The sequence below is a fragment of the Aquarana catesbeiana genome, linkage group LG05 (assembly GCF_042186555.1).
Source record: "Aquarana catesbeiana isolate 2022-GZ linkage group LG05, ASM4218655v1, whole genome shotgun sequence".
Classification (NCBI taxonomy): domain Eukaryota; kingdom Metazoa; phylum Chordata; class Amphibia; order Anura; family Ranidae; genus Aquarana; species Aquarana catesbeiana.
In genome coordinates, this window is record NC_133328.1 from 223876369 (window position 1) to 223900516 (window position 24148).

A 24148-nucleotide genomic window follows, 5' to 3' on the forward strand; every position below is an offset into this window, starting at 1 on the left:
AGTTTTCGCCCAAGATTCAGATACATGATTCAAGGATATCTCTGACTATTATGGCCCATGAGTGCACAAGTTTATCTGTATGGCTGTAGTATGGACAAAGTTTGTAAGCTCCTGATTGACAGAAACTGATTTGAGTAGTTCTATGCAGGGCTTTTTTTTCTGGCGGAACTCGACAAAACTGTGTTCCAGCATGTCCGCTGATGGACACTGGCATTGCTGCGAGTAGAACTATTTTTTAATTAAACTGTATCACTGTGAGGACTGTTGCTGCTGGCCATGGAGTGAGCAAGCAGGCGGCTGAATTTTCTAACACTGCTCTTGTACTTCCAGCCAGTGGCTGCAGTAGCCCCAATAATCCCCGGTGTATTAATATTCAGCTGTCGTCCTCCCCATGTATCTCCGCCTTCATAGGACAGCCTTATCTCTGTTTTACCCACTCAAGGGCATCTTGCTGTATGGCTCACAGAGCCTGTGTGCATGAGTCCTTAAAGTGATACTAAACACACACTGTTTAATTTACATTTTCCCTTCTATTTCTGTATATGGATGATGGCACTGTAATTTATTTAAAAAAAAAACGACCTTTTTCCTAATCGATGTTCAAAATAAAAGAAAACAGCCTTTGGATACAGAGTAAAATAATTAATATCAATCAACTGTTTTAAATTCTCATACAAATATATATTTGAAATCAAATCTATGTTATTTTGGCAATAGCATAGTGTGGTTCGATTTCTGCCAATCACAGGCTGTGTCACGCCCCCTCAAGCCTGTGTCTTAGAATAACAGGGAGGAGAAGCCTCCATCAATCAAGATATAATATTCCACCCCCATTGTGTTTAGCTGGTTAGTGGGCATTAAGGAGAAGAGAGGGAGTGGGCTGCCATTTACCAGTGTGCATGTGCCCACATCTGTTTCTCTTTAGTCTCATGGGCTACTCAGATGTGATAGGGAGGAAACAGCAGGATCAACAACGTTTTTTGCAAAATACAGAAAACAAATCTCATAGTGAATTAATAAGTTGATATAGCAGTTCAGTTGGGTGCCCAACACCTTTGTTAGACCTTTTGTAATATTAGTTGGGGGCACTGCCCAAATTCTCCTACTTGCCCAATAGAAGCTCTTACTCTTAGCTTCATGGTCTAGAAGCCTGGCCTCCTGTCAATATTGCCTAATTAGATTTTTACATTTATCTCACATATGAGCGCTCCATATTTTCTGTTCCATTACTTTAGAGAAGGAGATCAAGGTGACTGCTGTGGCTGGAAAGAGCTATAATGGCAGATAACAGATTAGATGAGCAGTAAAGCTTTGTGTATGACAAACATTCATACTTGTATGCCATGCTGAGTACATTGGCATTGGAAGACATATCAAGTAAGACTAAATAATACTAAGCACTATCTGGTTCTTTGGCTGGTAGCTGCCAGAATTTTAGGGCCTTTTGTTTTTTTTTCTTCTTCATCTCTAAAATCATCTGTTGGCTTTCCCATTTATAAATATCAGATAATTAAACAATTGATTATCAGGAAGAGATGATGAATCCAATTGTAAATTTATGGTACATAATGACATCCTTTAATATCTGCTGTTTTGTCAGAGAATGCTAAAACATGCATACAACTGAAAATAAAAAGATGAATGAACAATCCATACAAAGTCATATACATGAATATAGGGCAAGACTAGTAATTGGGTTGTGCCAGCATACACTTACTGCCTGAAATGTGGTAATTGACTTTGTACCATGAATATAGGGCTAATGAATCCTAAGTACTATTAACCCACACAGTATAGGTTATCACTAAGATATTTGAGAAAGTATTTAGATTAGTGCTTACACTTGGGAAAGCTTTGCTTCCCATTGATTTTTTTTTTCTAATGTGAGATGGGTGCAAGACTGAATGTATAATATACATATTGATGTAGTATGAAACTACTGTGGTGATAACAATTGACACAATGGACATTTGTTATATGTTAAACCATTTATTTGCAACACTAAATGTCATTCACTTGATTACTGTAAGGTAGCTGTGGTAGGTAGTGTCCGAAGTGGAGCTTGTATGCTGAAGATTCAGACGAAAACATAGTCAGGCAGGTAAAGTTGGCAACAGATCAGGCAAGGCGGTACAAATTTGAAATCCAAAGGATGGTCAGGCAGGCGGAGGTCATACATGAACTTGCGGTGAAGTATCAAATCAGTAGGCTGGAGAGTGGTCAAGAATTTAGGCAGAGGTTCAATACACGGTAGTCAAAATCACAGGTCTATCAATACACCCAGGGAGCAAGTCCAAACAAACAGGCACTGAGTAATAGGAAGTGCTGCTATTTATGGGCTGCTTAATTGTACATTGTCCACAGCTGGCAGCAGGTGGGGCTAGCGAGTCCAAGGCAATGCATAAAGCTGGGGGAACATTGCAACAACTCCAGAGCTCCTCTGTGGCACAACAGGTAAAACTGCAGCTGTAGAACCAGGAACATCCAGGTTTAAAGACACCAAGGTACATGACAATTACATAAGAGAATGTAGAGCTAAATATTCTGAAAGGAACCACTATACTTTTGAAAGCTCATATAAGTAATCAAATATAGTATGTTACTAATTAATGTAACATTACTTGGTCAGTTAAAGAACCTGTGGTGAGGCTTAAGGACTTTCAATTATTTACATATTCTTCAACTGGAAATAGACTTTAAAACAAGCCTTCACTGACCTCTGTAGCTGGCAGCACTCTGGAGAATTCATTCTCAACATTCATATTAGAAGAGCAGAAGATTCAGCCCTTTGCTTTCTCTGGCAGCATTGACTTGGCAACCTGCATGCCTTCTACAGACAAATAGCAGGTACTCTGTTGACAAACAAACAAACTGCAACCAGGCACAAGTCTGTTTTGGTCTTTGAGAAAGAATTGCTGTACAGTGTCTACAGCCACAGAGGTTAAAGAAAGCTTGTTTTAAAGCTCATTTACTGCTTGATAAGAATATATGATCTACAGTACATAAGATCGTTGCATTCTGTTATGTAGATTTTACACAGCATACCAACTGTTTTGGAATTGGGTTGTAATATAGGATTCAACTTGACTTATTTTTGAGTGACATTCCTCTCCGCAAAGCATAAATATAGCTTAAGCATACAGTACATGACGTAAATTGTTTCTAGACCCTGGGTTATAGGCTTATACCTCTGGGTGATTGGATAAAGGCAATGGACCTTTTTTCTCCCTTTATGGAGACATCACTCCTAGCTTAACTAGCTTATTATTTTATTCAGATTCCTCAATGCTTTACTCACCCCAGTCACTGTCTTGTAATAATCACAAAAAGAAGCAGTGCAGGTGCTACACAGATCCAAGGCTATAGTCCATTGCTATGGAACCCAGACCCCGAAGACCCTTTTGTGGGTATGCCCACTGTGATTGGCAAAGATTGTGCTTTTATGTATGGCTAAGTGTTGTGGACCAATAAGGCAGGGTCTCCCTGTATCTGATTGTTACCATGGGAAAAAAAAAGGGACAATGTATTCACTTTACAGTGCAAACTTTAAAAAAAAAATTGCTGAGAATTCAACCACTTAGACCTTAATCCAATGATTAATCACCAGACAACTAATGGTGTATATATGAGGGGGTGCTAAATATGTTCCGGGTCCAAGGCTTCCGGTTCTCACTATTCGGCAGTGGAACGCACGCTGTTCCCTTGAGCACGAGCCGAGCGGCTGTGTTTTCCAGCTAAATCCATGCAGGTATTCCTTAGTGCCAGGTGTTAGGCACTTCTAAATGTAAGCAGTCTGTCTGTTGTAACTTATGTTTTATTAAATGGTATCACGCTATTGGTTCCCCCTCTTTTCTTGTTATCAATGCGTTGCTATGGTGGAGAGGAGGTGAGATGAGCAAAACTCCTGAGAGGTGCCAGAAGGGAATAAATGAGATACAAAAACACAGGTGTTATTTGACCCTCTTTTTAGCTAAAGGGGTCATGGTCCCTTTAGCTATGAACTGTAATTTTAAAAGGACTCTTTGATTCAATATCCATTTATATTGTGTTGAACATTTGTTTCAATGAAGTTTGCAGTCCAAGCACATTGCACTTTATTTTCGTATAAAATTGTTAATTGTTTAGATAAGCACTTTTGCACTTTATTGGTTATGTGGTAACAGTTTACTATTTGATTATCTACACATTATTAGCGCTCCCTCATATATACACTATTCACAGTTTAGGAACTTCTACACTATTGGGGAGCAGCTTTCAAGTTGCACTTTTCAAACATTATACACATATTTCTAACTGTAGTGGCACGAGGTACTCCCTATTACTCCCTATTACTCAAACAACTAATGGCCTGAGTCAGATCCCCTTATGGCTTCACTAGATGAGGTAGAAGTGAATAATGAGTATATAGAGGCAATATTAGAGCAGGCTGGGAAAGATTTTTCCCCCAACACCTGAAGCGGGAGCTTAATGCAACAAGTACTCTTGCCATGCACAAAATTCTTGGCATTGTAGTTCTTGATTCTCTTAAATCTTGCCATGTCCCTTTGGATGCTGAGAGACCAGCTATAATATGCAATCTATGATGACTGGATCACTCTAGAAAATATTTTCACTCCTCCAAAAATCGTTGCCAAGCTCTATCCAGTGGAAAAGGAATTCACTAAAAAGTGGCCAGTTTCTGTAGTTGATCCTCAGTCTTAAACATCACACTGTACCAGTCGAAGATGTACCTTCATTATAGATTCTGAAGATAGAAAGTTTGAGATGCTCCTAAAAGCACTTTACTGTGGTAGGACCAGTCCCGCAACCAACCCTCACTGCAATTTTAGTATGTCAAACTACAGCTAACTGGACTAGGACAATGAACAACCATGAGCATCATGTATTTCAGGCTTTAATTGAGCAATTACAGCAGTTTCACTTTGAATTTGCAGGGAAGACTGGGAAAAATACCTGGCATCTGCAGACATCCAAGATATCTCTCTGCACATGCCTATTTATACACCTTGTCAATGCTTTCTGTGCTTTGCAGTAGCAGACAGCCATTTCCACTTTGTCGCACTGCCATTTCTGCTCCCATAGTATTCACAAAGGTCCTAGCACTTTTTCCTACTCATCTCAGAACTCAGGGCATCCAGGTCACAGGCTGTTTATCCATTACAGCTGTCTGCAAATGTCCACAGGACAATTTAGCTACTCCAGGCCATTGGTTAGTGGATCAATTTAAGAACAAATCTGTTCTCCAGCCTCCTCTTCCCCTGGACTACTCTTGTTTGGTCCTGGACACATCCCAAGCAAAAGCTTTCCTGCCAGAAAAGAAAATGCTATCTCTCAGAGCCCGCGTTCAAGATTTGAGAACAATGAGACATTCCACAATCGAATTCTCAAAAGTTCTAGGTTTCATGGTAGTCACCATGGAGGCTGAAATAGTCACCCAACAAATGTGCTTCTTCTCTCAACCCACCCATGCCTCCTGTCAAGCCATGCAAGAAGGAGGAGTGTTCCAGTCCCTCGCAGTTGAGGGAACATTATTATCTGTGCAAGTCAAGCTCCCTATCAAAATCCTGTAGCTCAGAGAAATATGAATGGCATTTTATGTTCTATTTTTCTTTCTGTTAATTTCAGTCACCCACACCGGTTCATACCGGGGTGCTTTGCTCTAGAGGCACAGCTTATTCAGCCATCCCCAAGTTGGCACAGTCTCTGCTGCATGCCCTGACTGTACCCTGTTTGGACTTTGCTGTTTCCCAGCAGTACAGAGCTTAGTTACTGTTACCCTGAAAAATCTATATTTAAGATTTTTCATATCTCATAGATATGAGGTGGGTTAAATAAGAGTTCTTTTTGACGAAGAGTGAAAGCTTAAAATATAATAACATTTATTAGGAAGCAGTTGGAAGTGTTCTCCATTTAATGTTCCCCCTACTCCCCTCTTTTTTTTTTTTTTTTTTTTTTTTTTTTTTTTTATTGTGATTCTTGAGTTTGGTGTCACCAGGGTGAAATAAATGAATAAAATAAAGAAAAGAAAAAAAGAGGGGAGTAGGGGGAACATTAAATGGAGAACATTTAAAATGGTTAGAAATGTTGATATAGAATATTAAAGCTTCCCTATAGCATTTTGGGGATGGACCAAGTTCCAAAGTTTTTCTTCTCTCTTTCGACATTGGATAATTGTTATATAAATGTATGTGATTGTAGCTATTACCAAATATGACAGTAACAACTGGGTGTTAGCAACAGTCATGTGACTATTTTCTTTGTATATGTGACATACAACCCTCTCTACAGTTCTAATATTGGGCAGTCATCATATGTGGTCATGGATCAATTTTTTTTTTTGGTCAGTTTTCTTTTTGTGCCATAATCAAGTTCAAAGAGCATTGCGTGAATATCATATAGATATACTGGGACTGGTGAGACTCATAGTGATTGGCAAATAGCAGGGAGTATAGTACAATTGTACTTAAGAGTAATTTAGTTTGATTGTTCCTGAAGCCACTAGTGACTGATGACATCACACTTATCCGTATTCTGAAATCAAGTTATTTTTGTCTGCGTAGGCAACACTGCCTAATCTGCACGGAAAACTCTTAAGGTGATGACCTCTTCCGTAGCCTGCTAAAGGCAGGACTCATACAGTAGCTACACATGGTAGCCAAAGGTTTGGCACCAGCCAAGGTTGAATGGAACACAGTTCCAGTAAAAGGAGTTAGTGGTGAGTTGCGATGGCAACTAAACTCCCCGGAACACGTGAAGGGTCATACACGCACACGCAACGTGGTATTCCACAGAAGGTGGGGCAGAGGTACTTGCAGGCATATGACAATGGAGGAAGAAAGATGGGGGGATGAAAATCAGACACCTGGCTGAAGGGCGTAACCATTCAAATTGTTACACATGTCACTGGGAAAGGGGTCTCATTAGTATGTCGCAGTATATCTATGACAATTCTAATCAAAGGTCCTTACGGCTCAGACTTACCAGACAAGCATTCAGTTGAATGCATATGTTTTAAATGTACTTGTGTTTTTATTTTTCTACCTTTGTCCACATTAATAAAGTATAATCTTGGAAAGCCAGGAAAAGCTGGTCCCCAGGCTATTATTTTATGCTGTATCCACTTGGAATCACCAGTGAAGGCCGTCCCAGAAGCAAGGGCAACAGGACCAGATTCGCCGTATGGACTTTCGTACTGTTATTATCGGACTATTGTTATTATTGGACTGTTGAGAACAAGGATCCTCATGTTGTTTTTTTTTTTTTTTTTTTTCCTTATTGTTTTGGTGCTGTTTCTCATGATTTCTATTTTGGACTTATGACATCCAGAACAAGTGATGACTACCAATACTGGGATCCAGAAGTGTGAACTGTAGAGATGGAGAGTTTAAAAGTTTTTTTTTCTTCTCAAAGAGTTTTATTTCATTTCAGAGGGTAAAGCCGAAAGTGCCAAATATTAAAGGAGATTGCACATAAACCATTATTCTAGGTGTGGCCGAGTCTCATATTCTCAACTGGCCACAAGGGGCCATCTGTTGCCTTATAAGTTTGTGTGAAATCTCCATTAATAACTGTAAAATATTGTAATAATGAATATATTTCAAAAAGGGTTTCATTTAAGTTTTTGCTAAGAGCTGACAATGTGGGCCAAGGCTTGTATATGCAAACAAGGGAGAGCCAATTCCATTGTTCTATACCTACTCCTTTGAAAGGGTGCCATGCTGGGATATACAATGGACCTAACTTCCTGGGGAAATACAATTGACACACTTGGCCAACATAGTCACAAGGATTTGCATGAAAGGGGGCCGACTTATGGAGTAAGCCCTCCAATCATGATCCAAGCTAGGCCAACCAATGAGACATCAGCTTGGTTTGATATACTCAGAGCCAAGGGGGAGCTAGGCTCTCTCTCTGATGACCAGCAAGCTGAAAGGAGCTTTGGTAAGGATGGGTAATTATGGGAAAGGAATGCCCTTTTACTTGTAACTAAATATGTGTGTAGATTACTGTATTGAGGAATATACCCTGTATTCCTTAATGTAAATACTTTATTTCAACCTAATATTTTCTTCCTTGGTGTAAGGCGATAGACAGATGATTGTGTATTAGCTAGACTTCCAACTGCTTCCTAATAAATGTTATTATATTTTAAGCTTTCACTCTTCGTCAAAAAGAACTCTTATTTAACCCACCTCATATCTATGAGATATGAAAAATCTTAAATATAGATTTTTCAGGGTAACAGTTACCTTCTGTTGAGAGGACCTGTATGTTTTATGTTTTTTTTTCTTATGGCATCCCGTTTTTTTCTGGACTGATCCTAGAATATGAACCACAGTGAACACTGCAGTTCTGCTTCCACTTTAGTCTCCATGGGTGATTGGTATCAGGCTGCACAGGTCAAGCTGATCCATGTCGGAGTCATCCTGTTCTGCAAACACAGGATTTTTTGGGGGATTGTTTAGTTCTCAACATTTTGCGTTAATTTTTGTTCTTTTTGGGCTCCACTTCATAGGTGCTACTTTGTGCTTGATTTGTACTCTATTTATACTCTACAGACTCAGAGGCTCGTCTGCGTTGCCAGTGCGGTGGTACCCCACATGTTTCTACTTATTGTGTCTTCTCACTTCCAAATATATTACTACTAAACCCCTTTATTCAGTAGTATCTCTATCTCCACTGATGGTGAACAAGGTTACATTTTTCTGCAACATTCGGGTCAAGAACTTGAAAGTGAAAAGTTCCCTGGTCTTTCTGCCAATAGAAAAGCGACCAGGACTCTGGCCTTCTGTTTTATGCCAGAAAAGCTATTGTCCTTCAATAGAAAGCTCAGGCTCCCCCTATCTGGGATAGATGGAAATTTCAGGTTAATTCTGTACTCCCCTTTTTTAAAGACTGAATTTGTAAATGTTATAAGAGATAGCAGGAACTTATTCTCAGGTCCCTTCCTACAGGTACTTCCTTAATAATTTTCCGTGACATCCCCTCATGCTATTGCATGCAATTACTTTCCCCATGCCTACACTAAGGGTTGATGTGTTTGGATGCTTTGTTTCACGTCAGCTGGCCTCTGAGAGTCATCCTGAAGTTATGCTACCCATGGTTGTCATGCATGATTAAATATGGTGGATTAGGGAACGAGGCACAAGTTATTTGTCTTGGGCATGGCTAGTGGCATGTTTTTGTACTCTTTTGTACAACTTTGTATTAGCCTGAAAAATTCAATAACAAGAATAAAAAAAAAACTGTGGCATGCTGGGAGTGGGGGGAATTATACTAACAGATTTATTTTGCCATTGTCCAATCTCCTGAAAGGTTGCAGCATAACCCAGTGGACTTGAATTACTTCATTCTATGTCCAGTAATGTGCTCCAAGAAAAGGATTTCACAGGAAAACAAAATCCTATTCTACATTGTTTTGTTTTTTTTTTACTTTTAAATATCCACAGTTGTCTGTGTGTTTACGTACTCTATAACTATAACGGTGCCACCTAGAATCATCAGAACAGTAGCAGGAACCTATGAATGCTATGAATGTATTTTTCTATACCCTTGCATTATAGCTAGCAAAGTGTTGCTTAATTTTTCTTTATTGTGTTAGACAAACTAGTATTCATAAACATAGGTTGTGCTAAATCTTTCAAGTGATTGGATGCTGGTACAGCCCTGCATAACCCCTCACACTGCTCCAAGCCTGTTTTTTGCTAGTGTTAAGAGACGACCATCTTTCCTTTATTATAGGAGAAACAAAACCATTTGTTTTGCTGACATTTTTTCCAGCAAGATTCTTCAAGTACAGTAGGGTCCTCAGAGCTAATTTTGCAGTTTTCTGGATCAGCGGGAAGGAGATTTGGGGGATGGCCTGTAATGTGCATTTGTGCATTGGACACTGCATTGGGTAACCATCCTTCGGTATCAGAGGTGTAGTGCGGGAGGGAGCTGCAAAGTGCTCTACAAGTCCAGGGCTATGGTTGTCACTTTGGTCCCCTTTTCCTGGAGACTTCTGCATGAGTTAGCCCACCAGAGGGGGGAAGTCTGCACTATTTGAAAATTTTGCACCCTTCTCTTTCTGGACTCAGCGGCCAGGCGCCTTACTTTCTGCACAGCTCCCCTATCTTGGTTAGTACTGCACATGGCACATGATGGTGAACAAGGTTACATTTTTCTGCAACATTCGGGTCAAGAACTTGAAAGTGAAAAGTTCCCTGGTCTTTCTGCCAATAGAAAAGCGACCAGGACTCTGGCCTTCTGTTTTATGCCAGAAAAGCTATTGTCCTTCAATAGAAAGCTCAGGCTCCCCCTATCTGGGATAGATGGAAATTTCAGGTTAATTCTGTACTCCCCTTTTTTAAAGACTGAATTTGTAAATGTTATAAGAGATAGCAGGAACTTATTCTCAGGTCCCTTCCTACAGGTACTTCCTTAATAATTTTCCGTGACATCCCCTCATGCTATTGCATGCAATTACTTTCCCCATGCCTACACTAAGGGTTGATGTGTTTGGATGCTGTGTTTCACGTCAGCTGGCCTCTGAGAGTCATCCTGAAGTTATGCTACCCATGGTTGTCATGCATGATTAAATATGGTGGATTAGGGAACGAGGCACAAGTTATTTGTCTTGGGCATGGCTAGTGGCATGTTTTTGTACTCTTTTGTACAACTTTGTATTAGCCTGAAAAATTCAATAACAAGAATAAAAAAAAAACTGTGGCATGCTGGGAGTGGGGGGAATTATACTAACAGATTTATTTTGCCATTGTCCAATCTCCTGAAAGGTTGCAGCATAACCCAGTGGACTTGAATTACTTCATTCTATGTCCAGTAATGTGCTCCAAGAAAAGGATTTCACAGGAAAACAAAATCCTATTCTACATTGTTTTTTTTTTTTTTTACTTTTAAATATCCACAGTTGTCTGTGTGTTTACGTACTCTATAACTATAACGGTGCCACCTAGAATCATCAGAACAGTAGCAGGAACCTATGAATGCTATGAATGTATTTTTCTATACCCTTGCATTATAGCTAGCAAAGTGTTGCTTAATTTTTCTTTATTGTGTTAGACAAACTAGTATTCATAAACATAGGTTGTGCTAAATCTTTCAAGTGATTGGATGCTGGTACAGCCCTGCATAACCCCTCACACTGCTCCAAGCCTGTTTTTTGCTAGTGTTAAGAGACGACCATCTTTCCTTTATTATAGGAGAAACAAAACCATTTGTTTTGCTGACATTTTTTCCAGCAAGATTCTTCAAGTACAGTAGGGTCCTCAGAGCTAATTTTGCAGTTTTCTGGATCAGCGGGAAGGAGATTTGGGGGATGGCCTGTAATGTGCATTTGTGCATTGGACACTGCATTGGGTAACCATCCTTCGGTATCAGAGGTGTAGTGCGGGAGGGAGCTGCAAAGTGCTCTACAAGTCCAGGGCTATGGTTGTCACTTTGGTCCCCTTTTCCTGGAGACTTCTACATGAGTTAGCCCACCAGAGGGGGGAAGTCTGCACTATTTGAAAATTTTGCACCCTTCTCTTTCTGGACTCAGCGGCCAGGCGCCTTACTTTCTGCACAGCTCCCCTATCTTGGTTAGTACTGCACATGGCACATGCTGTTTTTGTAAGCACGTGCAGATTTCATGTTTTCAGCCAGCATTGTGGCTGCACCCACACTACAATGATGTTATTGGGCTTCCTTTGGTACCACGCTTCCTGCTACCACAGGTGTCATGAGTATCCCTTGTGCAATTCTTCTCACATACGAAAATAGTTTGGCAGATCATAAGTGCAAGGGCAGTGGGGCAGTTGGCCTTGCCATCCTACCATCCGGTCAGAGTCTCCACCACCACCTTTAGCACAAATTTCTCCTCGGCTTCCTTTATTGCTATGTTTGAAAAATATCAGCCATGATTGCTGAAGGGCCACAAGCATGTTTCTATACTCTCTTCTCCAGAGTCTGATTGTCTTGCAGTTGCTGCTACATGGTTAGCTGTAGATGTTACGAAAGGTACCTTTTATTCTTAGTTGATGACCTTGTACCTAAGAAATCTTAGTCCTTTGAGATAAATCCAAAACTTAAGGCCTCCATTGCAGTGCTCACTGATACAGTTATCACATTTTCAGACCTAGAACCTGCGTTGGTATTGACTAAAGTCACTAGTCTGGGTTCTCTAAAATTGTCCCCAATTACAGATTACACTGAGCTCTTTGCTGTGGAGTTTGTGATGTTCGATCCCCGCCTCCTAGCAGATTTGAAACACCATTTGATCTGGGTACTTTGGAGGACTCTTATGTAGGAAGACCTGGAGGATGTGGGAGGATCTGTATCACCTGGGGCTTGTCATTCTAGTGACTAGTGATCTAGTGATGTAAATGTAACTACCACTTTAACTAGACTATTGCTACTCCATAGAAGATTACCCCCCCCCCCCCCTTAAGGTTTTCCTGTGTTGGAGATGGCCATTTTCCACCCTAACAAGACCCACCTGGCTCCTGTGGAGGATAATCCTATGTTTAAACATTTGGTGGATGTGAGGTTAATGGTCTTCCTTAAGGCAATCAGGCCCTGCCATGAAACCTTCAGTTGTAGCTATGGCAGTTTCAGACCATTGATGTGTAGGTTATGCATATGGCCCGATTTATCAGCTCTGTCCTCACAGATCCCTCTGTCCATAGTCAAATTTGCCTTCTGGCAAATGGCATGGCAGACACCCTTGTGACAGACCCAGCCGGGGCAGGGGCTTTTGGAGAGGACTGAATGCTAGCCTCTTGCCTACTGATTATGGGCCCTGGATTATAAGGGAACAGTACTGTTTGTGAGGTGTATGCCTGGGGACCTTCAAGTAATGTTACTTTGGAATCAAGTTTATGTCCCCCCAAAACACAGACTCTGGGAACCCTGTATATGCCATATTAGAAATGGTAACTGCTTCATAATGTTGGAACTCATAGAAGATGCTGATGTCACGGACTTCCGGCCGGATGTGATCGAGGCAGCACAGCTTCCTCCACAGCTCCGTTACTCCTGCTTAATCTCCGAGTTATTGGAGTATTTACACCAGCTTGCAAAGCTTCCTATTAGACAGGGGAGAGAGCGCTGAATTCAGCGATGCCTTCAGCTTCAAAAAAGACCGCTAAGGCACTGTCGGATCAGAGACAGACCCGCTCCATTAAGGATACGGCGCCTGGCCCCGCCCTGCCATCTTGTCTTCCCCGCCGAAGGAACAGCGTGCCAAAACGGCAGCTGGTAAGATGGCACAGGCTAAGGAGACAAGGGGGAATAATTCAGAAACTGCTCAGGCTCCTACAGTAGACGCTGAGGCAATTACCAGGCCGATCTTGGAGGCAATTCGTGCTAGTAAAGCAGAACTCATGGGGCGCATAGATCACTTATCATCTGAGTGCAACTTGATAAGGCACAATTTGGATAAGATTCGGGGTCGTTTGACTACAGTGGAGACACGTGTTTCTGAAATAGAAGATACCTCTCATGATCATGAAGTTCAACTAGCTGAACTTAGAGACCAAGTTAGGTCTTTACAACACAAGGCTATAGATGCAGAAGACCGCCAGAGGAGGAACAACATCCGGGTGGTGGGCCTCCCCGAGGGGGCTGAAGGAGATAGGCCTGCACAATTTGCCGAGCACTTTTTCAAACAGCTACTATCCATGCAAGATATGCCTCCTACTTATGTAGTTGAGCAAGCTCATAGAGTCCCTGCTGGCAGCAGACCCCCAGGTGCCTTCCCTAGACCGTTCCTGGTTCGCTTCTCGAATTTCCCAGACCGAGACATGATCCTGACTCAAGACAGAAAATTACAAGAGCTACGACACAACAATGCAAGGCAGCGACACAACAGAAACAACGATCGTTTACTAAGGTCCAAAGACGCCTGAGAGAGAAGGAGGTCAAATATAGTATGCTGTACCCTAGCAAGCTCAGAGTCCAACACAAAGGATCGGTGAAATTTTTTGAACACCCAGAAGAAGCCTGTGAATGGATGGATAAAGAACTTTAATGCTCTGTGCACGACATGCAACTGAAGCGGGTATGTCCTATTGCATATTTTGTTTTTGGGTTTTTTCTTTTTCTCTTTTCGTTCACCCTGATCATGCTCATAAAGCTACGGGTTCTCCATATGTCGTTCACTCAGCCATGCGTGTGTTGGCGGGACTGTTACTTCTAACCCCCTAAAAAGCAGTAGCCTGAGGGCCATTTTTTCCTTACACCTCCTACTGTCCTTTCTGGGAGATGGTCGGGCAGTGAAGTTGTCTAAGGACATGGCTGACGCTCATCTTCCAGTAATTCTACTATAAATATCTTACATCATTGATACCCTCCATGTGTTCAGACTCGGTTATGCAGACTATAAATTCTATTAAGAGATGACACCTTCCCCCTGTAATGCAGACCATGGTTATGGTGGGATTTTTTTGTTTTGTTTTTTTCTTTTCTTTTCTTTATTTTTTTATATGCTTTTTTCTTCTCTGTCTACACTTCCCCTGAAGTTTTCATATACGCAGCTCTTTTCAATATCATGAGTAACTCCACTATTTCTAGCAGGAGCTTGTGGAGGTGTTATGGACTATTAAAGGAACTGCCGAACTTTCGATTGCTACGGCGGGAATTCACCGCAATTTTTTTTTTTGTTTTTTTCTTCAGGGATTAAGCTATATGCCGGACTGGGTTTGTTGGTTTCTGGTATAAAAGCAAGGTGGGATGTTTTAGAGCAACAGCTCGACCTAGGGGTTCATATTTTGACTTTGCTTTCCTTGCAGATATGATAGGTACTATATCTAGGGTTAGATCCCCTTTGCAGATGGTTCTCTGGTTTATGTCTGACAGTAGAGGTTGTAATGGTGGATGATATTAGGATTGTGTCTTGGAATGTTCGAGGCCTTAATCACAAACTTTAGAGGGCCTCAGTATTCCAATACCTTAAACAGACCCGACCACATATACTCCTACAGGAGACACACATGGATGGCAGTAGAATCCTTTCTCTACGTAAACCATGGATTCAAAAGGCCATACAGTCAACACACTCCACATTTGCTAGAGGAGTCTCTATCCTAATTTCTAGATCTGTACCCTGCACGATTCATCAAGTGTTTACTGACCCAGGTGGCAGGTATGTGGAGATAGTCATAGATATGTCATAAAACTATCATGTTGGTAAATGTTTGTGCCTCCCCCCTTTCACACTAAGATACTATATGACCTCTTGACTAAAATGGCACCATATGCTCACCTCCCTGTGTTTGTGTTGGGGGATTTCAGTGCTGTTCTTGATGTGGTGTTGGACACCTCCAACCCAGCTAGGGGGGCTCCGCTGATCTGAATGGCTGGAGGTCTGTGGCGGATCTCACGGAGCTGTGGCGCTGGAAACACCCAGCTGATAGATGCTTCTCGCATGTGTCAACGGCCCACAGGTCTTCTGCCAGGATAGATTTAGCCTTTGGGAATATTCTCTTGCTACCCTATGTAAAAGATATTTGGCTGGTGGTCTGACGGATCACAACCCCCTTGCAGTTACTCTGACTTTCGTCTCGGGAGCAAAGGAAGGAAGCTGGCGACTCTCACCTGGATGGCTACAAAATGAGCAAGTTTCTGTCCAGATGGCGGAGGCCATATAGTTGTATTGGTCCTCCAATGTCAATACAGCGGACCCTCACATTGTATGGGATGCCTTTAAGGCAGTGACAAGGGGGAATATATCTCTGCCATTAAAACAGCATGCAAAAGGATAAGGAAGAGACTGCGCTTTTACAACAGGAGAGGGAAAGAGCTAGGGCTCATGCGGAGTCTTCTACAAGGGCCTCATATGACGCCTTGCTGGAGGCGAGACGTTCCCTATCCATACATTTCACAGGTCAAGCCCGCGCAGACATGGCAAAAAGGGCTCAGACGGTTTTTGTGGAGGGGGATAAGAACGGAAAACTTTTGGCCATGTTGGTTGCTGATTATCATCCGCTTACCAGCATTCCAGTCATCAAAGACCAGGGGGGAATTTTGATTAATGAACCAGGGCGTATTATGAAGGAATTTGTCAAGTTCTACTCTTCTCTCTACTCCCCAATCCCTTCTTATGACCCTGCAGACTTAGACTCCCTTTTTGGGGACTTAGCAATGCCAAAACTCTCAGAAACTGACATGACTAATTTAGAGGCTAAAATTACGACAAAAGAGATTGAGAAGGCAATATTTACATTCCCCCAGAACAAGGCCCCTGGACCAGATGGTTTTCCAGCCGACTTCTATAAGGCTAATGTTGAAGTCTTGGCCCCTAGAATGAATTTACTCTTAGAATATTGCCATGAACATGACACCTTGCCTGACTCTATGCTGGAGGCCTATATGGTTCTTTTATTGAAACCAGGGAAAGACCCAAAGGAGTGTGCATCGTACCGACCAATAGCTCTGTTAAACACAGACTTAAAAATTTTAACAAAGATTTTGGCCCTCAGATTGGCTGCAGTACTCCCCTCTGTTGTCAACATAGATCAAACGGGGTTTATGCCGGGGAAGTCGACTGACACCAACTTAAGGAGACTATTCACCCACTTACAAATTCAGTCAAGGGCTTCCAGCACTAGAGTAGTGGTTTCTATTGATTTTGAAAAGGCCTTTGACTCTGTAGACTGGCTATTTATGTTCAAGGTCTTGGAGATTATGGGATTTGGCCAACGCTTTAAAAAATGGGTAGCCATGCTTTATAGACATCGGAAAGCGGCAGTCCGATTGGGACCACCCACTTCGAATTTCTTTGAAGTGAGTAGGGGAGCTCGGCAGGGCTGCCCACTATCTCCTTTCTTGTTTGCCCTTGCCCTGGAGCCTCTGGTGGTCACACTTAGGTCCTCTCAAGCAATAAGATCCATACGGGTGGGCTCAATAGAGGAGTCCCTGGCACTATACGCAGACGACATGTTATTGTTCCTTGACGATCCGGGGGACTCCTTGAGAGCGGCTCTAGGAATCATTGATCACTTTGCAGCCTTCTCAGGACTAAAAGTAAATCGGGGTAAGTCCTCCATCTTGTCAATAGATTCAGGGGCGGATCCTAATCTGCCATTACAGTGGGTCACGTCCATCAAATACCTGGGAGTACAGATTCCTGCGAATGTTCAGGATTACATGCCCCTTAATTTGCTACCACTGATAACATTATTAAAACAAAAGGCCCAAACATGGACAAAACTCCCGTTGTCCCTAATAGGTCGCATAAGTTTGTTAAAAATGAAATTTCTCCCTGTTATCCTATACTTCCTGAGACATGCACCTGTCTGGATTCCGAGATCATATTTTCGGAAGTTAGACAGCATCATCTCATCTTTTATCTAGGCTCCCAGGTCTCCAAGAATAGGTCATACTGCAGGAACCTGGGGATCAAGGGGGCTTGGCATTGCCTGACTGGCAAAAATATTATATAGCGGGGCAAATGATTTTCGCTCATAGGTGGTTGATAGCTGAGGATGGAGATGCAGCTACAGTGTTGGAGGCGGCTCACCTGGGATCATATGACAGTCTGCATTTTGCCTTGTTTAGGGGTTCCAGGTAAGAGCTGCCTCTGACGCTCACAATGAAAGCCACTATTAAGGCCTGGGAGACAGCATTAAAATTGGCATGCCCTAGTTATGGGGGGTTGTCACCTTCAACCCCTATTTGGATGAACCCAGCTCTACCTCAATTCTACAACTTACCAGATCCTATGATTTGGACAGTTAAAGGAATCAAGACATTAAAAGATATAACATCTTATGGTGAGCTATTAACCTTTTCCCAACTGCAGTCGAGACAGGATCTCCCCAATTCGTATCCGTTTAGGTTTCTGCACATTCGACACGCCTTCCAGGTGCAGTTTCGAGCGATGAGGGTGGAGTCCCTGCCCTCGTCTCTTGAAACATTGTTGACAGATGAGAATTTGGTCAAGCCTCTCTCGAACACTTATAAAGAGTTGTTTAAGGTAACCCCACTGGCGATCACCAGATGCAGGGAGATGGGAGGTGGTGGTCCCGGATGTGCAGGGGGGAGGATTGGGACGATCTATGGACCTAACTATTTAAACATCTGGTGTCTGCAAGGGACAGGTTGATCCAGTTCAAGTTTTTGCATAGAAGTTATTATACCCCAGCTAGACTGAACAAGGTCTTCCCTACAGCCTCGGCAGAGTGTTGGAGATGCTCTCACTCACCTGCAGATGCTGACCACATTTTCTGGCACTGCCCCCATATTCAAAAATTTTGGATTGATATTACGACATGTTTTGTCTAATTAATATTAGTGCCAATCCCAATGACTGTCAGGGTTTGTCTGCTTGGACTAGTGGACGATGTAGTACCCACACAGGCCATGCGCACAATGCTAAATGTACTGCTCTTCTACGAAGAAAGGCTATTCTGTTGGCTTGGAAAAGGACAGAGGCACCGAGTATCACCTCCTGGAAAGGCCTAGTGAACTCCATGATACCTTACTACAAAGCTACATATGAGGCCAGAGGTTGTATGAAAAAATTTGATAGGGTGTGGAAATCGTGGTTTAATTCCAGCAACACGGTGGGATAGTGGAAGAGGTGTACTGAATAAGGATGCTATAACTAGACAAATTGCGTCTTCTGGAGGATTCATGTAATATAAGGTATATTGCTAGGGGCACATCTGCTGAGGTCATTGCTATATCAACATGTACACAAACATATCCTATAGTTTTTTGACGGAAAACTGAAGATCCTGTTCTCTTGTCGAGCTGTGGTTCTTGGGTGGAGGGAGGCGGGAGTTGGGGGGGAAGTGGGGTGTATTTTAGACAGTAGGTCTTTGTTAGAAAGGTATAGGTCATGTTGACCTACCATGGACAGTGTCCTAACTGGCACGTCCAAATGTTGTATGATATGTCTTAAAAACCAATAAACAGAATTTATAAAAAAAAAAAAAGATGCTGATGTCATCAACTCCAGCCACTTGTCTGTTGTCTGCTATAATGTGTTTATTGTAAATAAGGCTAGTGTGGGCTCTAAGAGTCTTTCACCTATTGTTATTTGTGTTAATTAACTGTGCTATTGTGTGAAGGAGCTCTGTGTTGATATTTATGATGTGTATTGTATAGTCAGCTAAGAGAAAAGGCTAGGACCTGAAAGGTCATATCTCTGGGTCATCTAGTCTGGAAATGATTAGTTATTTTAATGATTATTCTAATGATTAGCTCATGTTAATTTATGTTTCTGGTTACAGGTGTATTGTTAGAGTAATATGAGCAGGAGGGGGGGAACCTCCTCTTCAACTGTATATAAGACTATATTCTTGTTCCAATAAACAGTTCACGGTGAGCAACCGAACAAGTATTGCCTTGTTTGTGGTTGTCAGCAGTTGAAATAGCTGATATCTATATTCAGAATGGGAGGAAGTGGTATATGATAAAAGCACTCAAGCGGAGTGTGGGACGTTTTGTTACAAAACCCTTAACCAAATTCCTAAGTTGAGTCTTGTTTCTGTACACATATGCAATATTCTGTGGCTTACCCTTTGAAGGCAAAAGCTTGTTTGGTCCCTACTTGGATAAGTACATTTAGAAGATCACAGGGCATAACAATATTCTCCTCCCCCAAAAGGAAAAGGTATGCACCCTTACCAGTAGTATGTCTACCTCCTGAAGTTAGGAAGTGTTCACTTTGTTCCTTTTAATTTTTCAATGCTAAGTCTAAGTCGGGAACAAACTTTCACAAGAAGACGTGGCCTTCCAAACCAGCCAAAACTGAAGCCAAAGCCTCTGCACAGTAATAATGAGCCCCACTTTTCAATGAAATGTCTGTTGGTCTTCTGAGCCTACTGGTCCCAGAATGTCTCCAAAGTCTGGGTCCAGAATGTGGTTTCCAGGGGCTAAAAACTGAAGTTTCACACCTCGTCCCCACTTTATGCTCTCCAGTTTGTCTCCTTCCATATCATGGAAGGTGGGTCTGCTTTTAGCTGTTTCAACAGCTTTTGAGCGCAGCAGTCAGTACCCCCGTACTGCCAGGAGAATGCTTTCGGGGGTACTCAAACCTTTTAAAGGTTAAAAAAAAATAAAGGAAGTTCAGCCTATTTTGGGGTACCTGGGTCTGACGCTTGACACAGATTTTGTCAGGTGCTTGTCCCGGGACAGAAAGGTTCTAGACAAACAGTCTTTTCATACTCCATACCAGGGCCTTTCAGGTCCAGAGGAAGCCTTCAGTTCATGCATTTATGATGAACTTTGGTGGCACCCGGTGTGCCCACTTGCACTCCAGACTATTGCAACTCCAAATTCTGGCTGTGTGAGACAGACTCAGTCCTTGGACTGCTTAATGCATCTTAACCCCAGGACCAAACTGTCCCTGATGTGGTGGATTTTCAAGCCGGCACTGAAATTAGGAAAACCTTTTCCTCCACCATTGTTAATGGTTCTCAAGATGGACATCAGCCTCGCTGGGATCAGGATCCATCCTGAACAACTCCTCTGTGCAAAGAATTTGGTCATCAGCAAAGGATCACTTTCCAATCAACATTCTGGAATTTAGGGTGATTTGGTTATGCCTTCAGTGCTTAATACTCATATAGCATGATCGCCGGACAAGAATACAGGCGGATACTTCATATCCCTGCCCTGTCCACATTCCCAGATGTGGAAAATTGACAGGCGAACTTTCTGAGCCATTAGTGTCTGGATCCAAGGTAATAGGCTGTCCATCTGGAGGCCTTTCAGGTTCTTTGCCACAAGTTGGGAACACAGGTGTGAACTCGACAACAAACTGAACAGTTATGTCACCCTTGGGCATTTGTAGTGGACTCTCTGGTGACACAGTGCGATCTGTTCCATCTGATATATGCCTTTCTGCTCCTCCAGATTCTTTCCTACCCTACTTTATAGGATCAGGAAACCAAATTGGCCCAGGACATGGTAACCACATACTCTGGCAGACATTTCTAAGCACTTCTGGATTATCGAGATCTTCCTTTCTCAAGGGCCAGCTTTCCATCCTGCTTCCTGGTCACTGGCTTTGACAGCATAGCTGTTGAAGCCATGGTTCTAAGGGACAGGGTCTTTTGGATTTAATCATCCCTACCCTCTTGAAGGCTACAAAGTCGACCTCTCGTACAATCTACCATCACAACTGAAAGATCTACTTTGCTTAATGCAAGTCAAGGAATTTTCATCTAAAAAAGTACTCCTTTGGACATATTCTGTATTTCCTCCACTCACGTCTATAACAACATTTGGCCTTGAGCACCATTAAGAGAAGAACCTCAGCCTTCTCTGTTCTGTTTCAGAGACCTTTGGCTTCTCACTCTTTAGTTAATTTCTTATTGAGGGAGTAGCTCCCATCCCTCCCCTTTTTCCTTCCCCTATATCCTCTTGGGATTTCAGTCTGGTTCTTAACCTATCAGGGATATTCCCTTTATCTGACCTTACCTGTCCTTACCTGTATGTTGGCTTTTCTTGTGGATATCACCTATGCGAAGAAAGACTGAGATAACAGCATTATCCTCTAAGTAGCCCTTCTTCGTGTTGCATAAGGACATGGTTGTCTTGGTGCCCTCAAGCCTAAGTCTTTTTTTTTTTTTTTTCATTGCACTAAAGTACCGGTGGCCCAGTATAAGATGGCTCTCCTTCCCGATTTATTAAACGCAGCTGAAGGGTTGATCCCTAGGTATTGGTGTTCACATATTGGTGGTCATCTCTGTCTTCCACCTTAATCAGGATATTGTCCTTCCTTCCTTTTGTGTTCTGCTCTGAATCATCCTAAGAAAATTTTCTTATACTGCCTGGATAAACTTCTACTGCTTCCTTTTGGAATTCCGATTCCCTGTTTATGCTTGCTGAGGGCCTTCTTGCCTCTCACTCCACCATTGCTAGGTGGATTAGGCAAGTTGGTCCTGTTTGGCATTTCAGCATCAGGCATCTGTATCTCAGATTTGCAAGGCTGCCAACTGGGCTTCTATTCAAGCCTCCTCTGATGGTATTTTTGTGCACAGGTGCAACAAACTGCTCGGTGTCTGTCAAGCCCTTCTTTTACTTGTTTGTTTATATGGGCCTTTTGGCATTGTGTTGTCCCTTGGTTTGACTACTCTTGAACGTCCCAACTTTAATGATTTAAGGAGGCCTGTGTCAGTCCTGTACAATCAAGAATTTAGGATTTTTTATCTTCCAGTAAATCTGTTTTCTGGGGTACAGTACAGGACACAGGGCCCTCCCCTCTGTTATGATCTCCCTATTACTTGCAACAAAAAACTGAGGCTACCTGGGAATGGATGGGGTTATATAGGGGGATTTTCCTGAAGCCTTGCTTTTTTGCCAGTGTCCATTCGCCTGGTAAGTCAGAAATAAAAAAAAATGTGTCTGGTACTGCTGTATGAACAGTCATTACTGGCAGAAAAAAACCCACGTGCATCAGCTGTGTAGCAATTGCACGTACGCGTAAAAATTCCTCAAGCCTTTTTAAATCAAGGGAATGTGTGGTGTACATGCATATTTGCACATCAAAATACTGACCAACAACGCTGATTTTTATTTTCTTCTTTTTACGGATCTATGCGCTGTGCAAGTTTATGCCCCTTTACATACAGGCCCATTGAGACCAATGGGCTGCATTTAGATCAGTAAAGAATTCCTAAAACTTGATATTTTTAGGCACCTTGTGTGCAAGAGGCCTTAATCTACTTGTATGGAGTTTGCATGTTCTCTCTGTGCCTGCATAGGTTTCCTCCGGGTACTCCAGTTTCCTCCCCCACTCCAAAGACATGCTGGTAGGTTAATTCGCTCCTGCCTAAATTGCCCTAATATGTGTATGTATAAAGGTAAGTTAGGAACCTTAGATTGTAAGCTCCTTGAGGGCAGGGACTGATGTGATTGTACAAAATATGTGTAAAGCGCTGTGTAAATTGACAGTGCTATATAAGTACCTGTAATAAATAAATACAAACATCTGTAAAATTATTTTCATGTAGTACATTACAGAACATTAGTTCTGGCCCTTGTTTTTTATCTACTCCTATTACTTGCTTACAAAACTGAGGCTGAAGGGGTTATGCAGGGCGGTCCTAATGGCTTTGCTTTGCCAGTGTTCAAGCTCCTGAAGGTAATTCTACATTCCTGAATACCCTCCTGTGTCCTGTAATGTACACCAAGAAAAAGATATAGCAGTAAGACGCCTTACAGGTAGGACAAATTATTATTCTTTATTATATTATTTTTTGCAGTTCCAGAACTGTATTTTAATGTATTCAGCAACTAGGGCCAGATTTTCAGTTAATTTGTCTAGGTGATAAGTATTTAAGTATACGGCCTTATTTTGTTTGTACAGCTGAAGAATTATTGAAGAGTCCAGTGAATGAATTAAGGGCCAGCATTTCTGAAGGTCTTGAATTGCTGAAGAAACCTGAGCAGCAGGCCTCAAAAACATCAGGTAAACTTGACTGTACTTTCTATTGTGTTTTCATTATTCCTTCATGTAAACACCTAACTAAAATTGGTTTTAAAGCAAAGGCTTCCTCAGCCATTACGCGATGTGGACAACCCATTGCCAATAGAGAAGCTATTTGACTCCCCTGCTGGCAAGTCTAATAGTATATCTCAGGTGTACTATATCCTTGTATAAGAGGCAGAACCCACAGACCCCATAATACATCTATATTTAGGGAAGTGGGAGCAGAACTTGGGCATAGAACTAACCACACCCTAGAGCATGAAAATATTAAAACTGGTGTGTATTTCTACCATTGATCTGAAAACGATTCAGGGCGGTTGTGTAGCCTGTGTGTTAGAGGGGGCGGGATTTGCCTGGAACCTTTGCACATGTGGTGGAACTGCCCTAGAATAAACATATTTGGGGAAATAACTTAAATTATCTAAGATATCTTGGGACAGGGGATATCCATGGAGCCGTGGAGAGTCCTGTTTCATTGCACTAAAGTACCGGTGGCCCAGTATAAGATGGCTCTCCTTCCCGATTTATTAAACGCAGCTGAAGGGTTGATCCCTAGGTATTGGTGTTTACATATAATTACTACTGTAAAGGAATGGCTTCTGAAATTAAATTATACATTCAGTGTGGAAGAAATAATCCATATTGGGAAGATACTTTGGTACATTTTTCTGACTTTTTAAATATTAACCACTTGCCAACTGTTTAACATAGATATATAGGATATGT

The 24148-nt window shown here is 42.0% G+C and overlaps 1 protein-coding gene across 1 annotated transcript in view; it reads left to right on the forward strand.

Annotated features, from left to right (window-relative positions):
* The window catches only part of TRANK1 (tetratricopeptide repeat and ankyrin repeat containing 1), a 273379-nt gene that overhangs the window by 240024 nt on the left and 9207 nt on the right, over positions 1-24148 (forward strand). The window contains exon 27 of the mRNA XM_073630592.1: positions 23300-23401. Coding sequence (XP_073486693.1) covers positions 23300-23401 — 102 coding nt within the window. The remainder of the gene's footprint in view (positions 1-23299; positions 23402-24148) is intronic.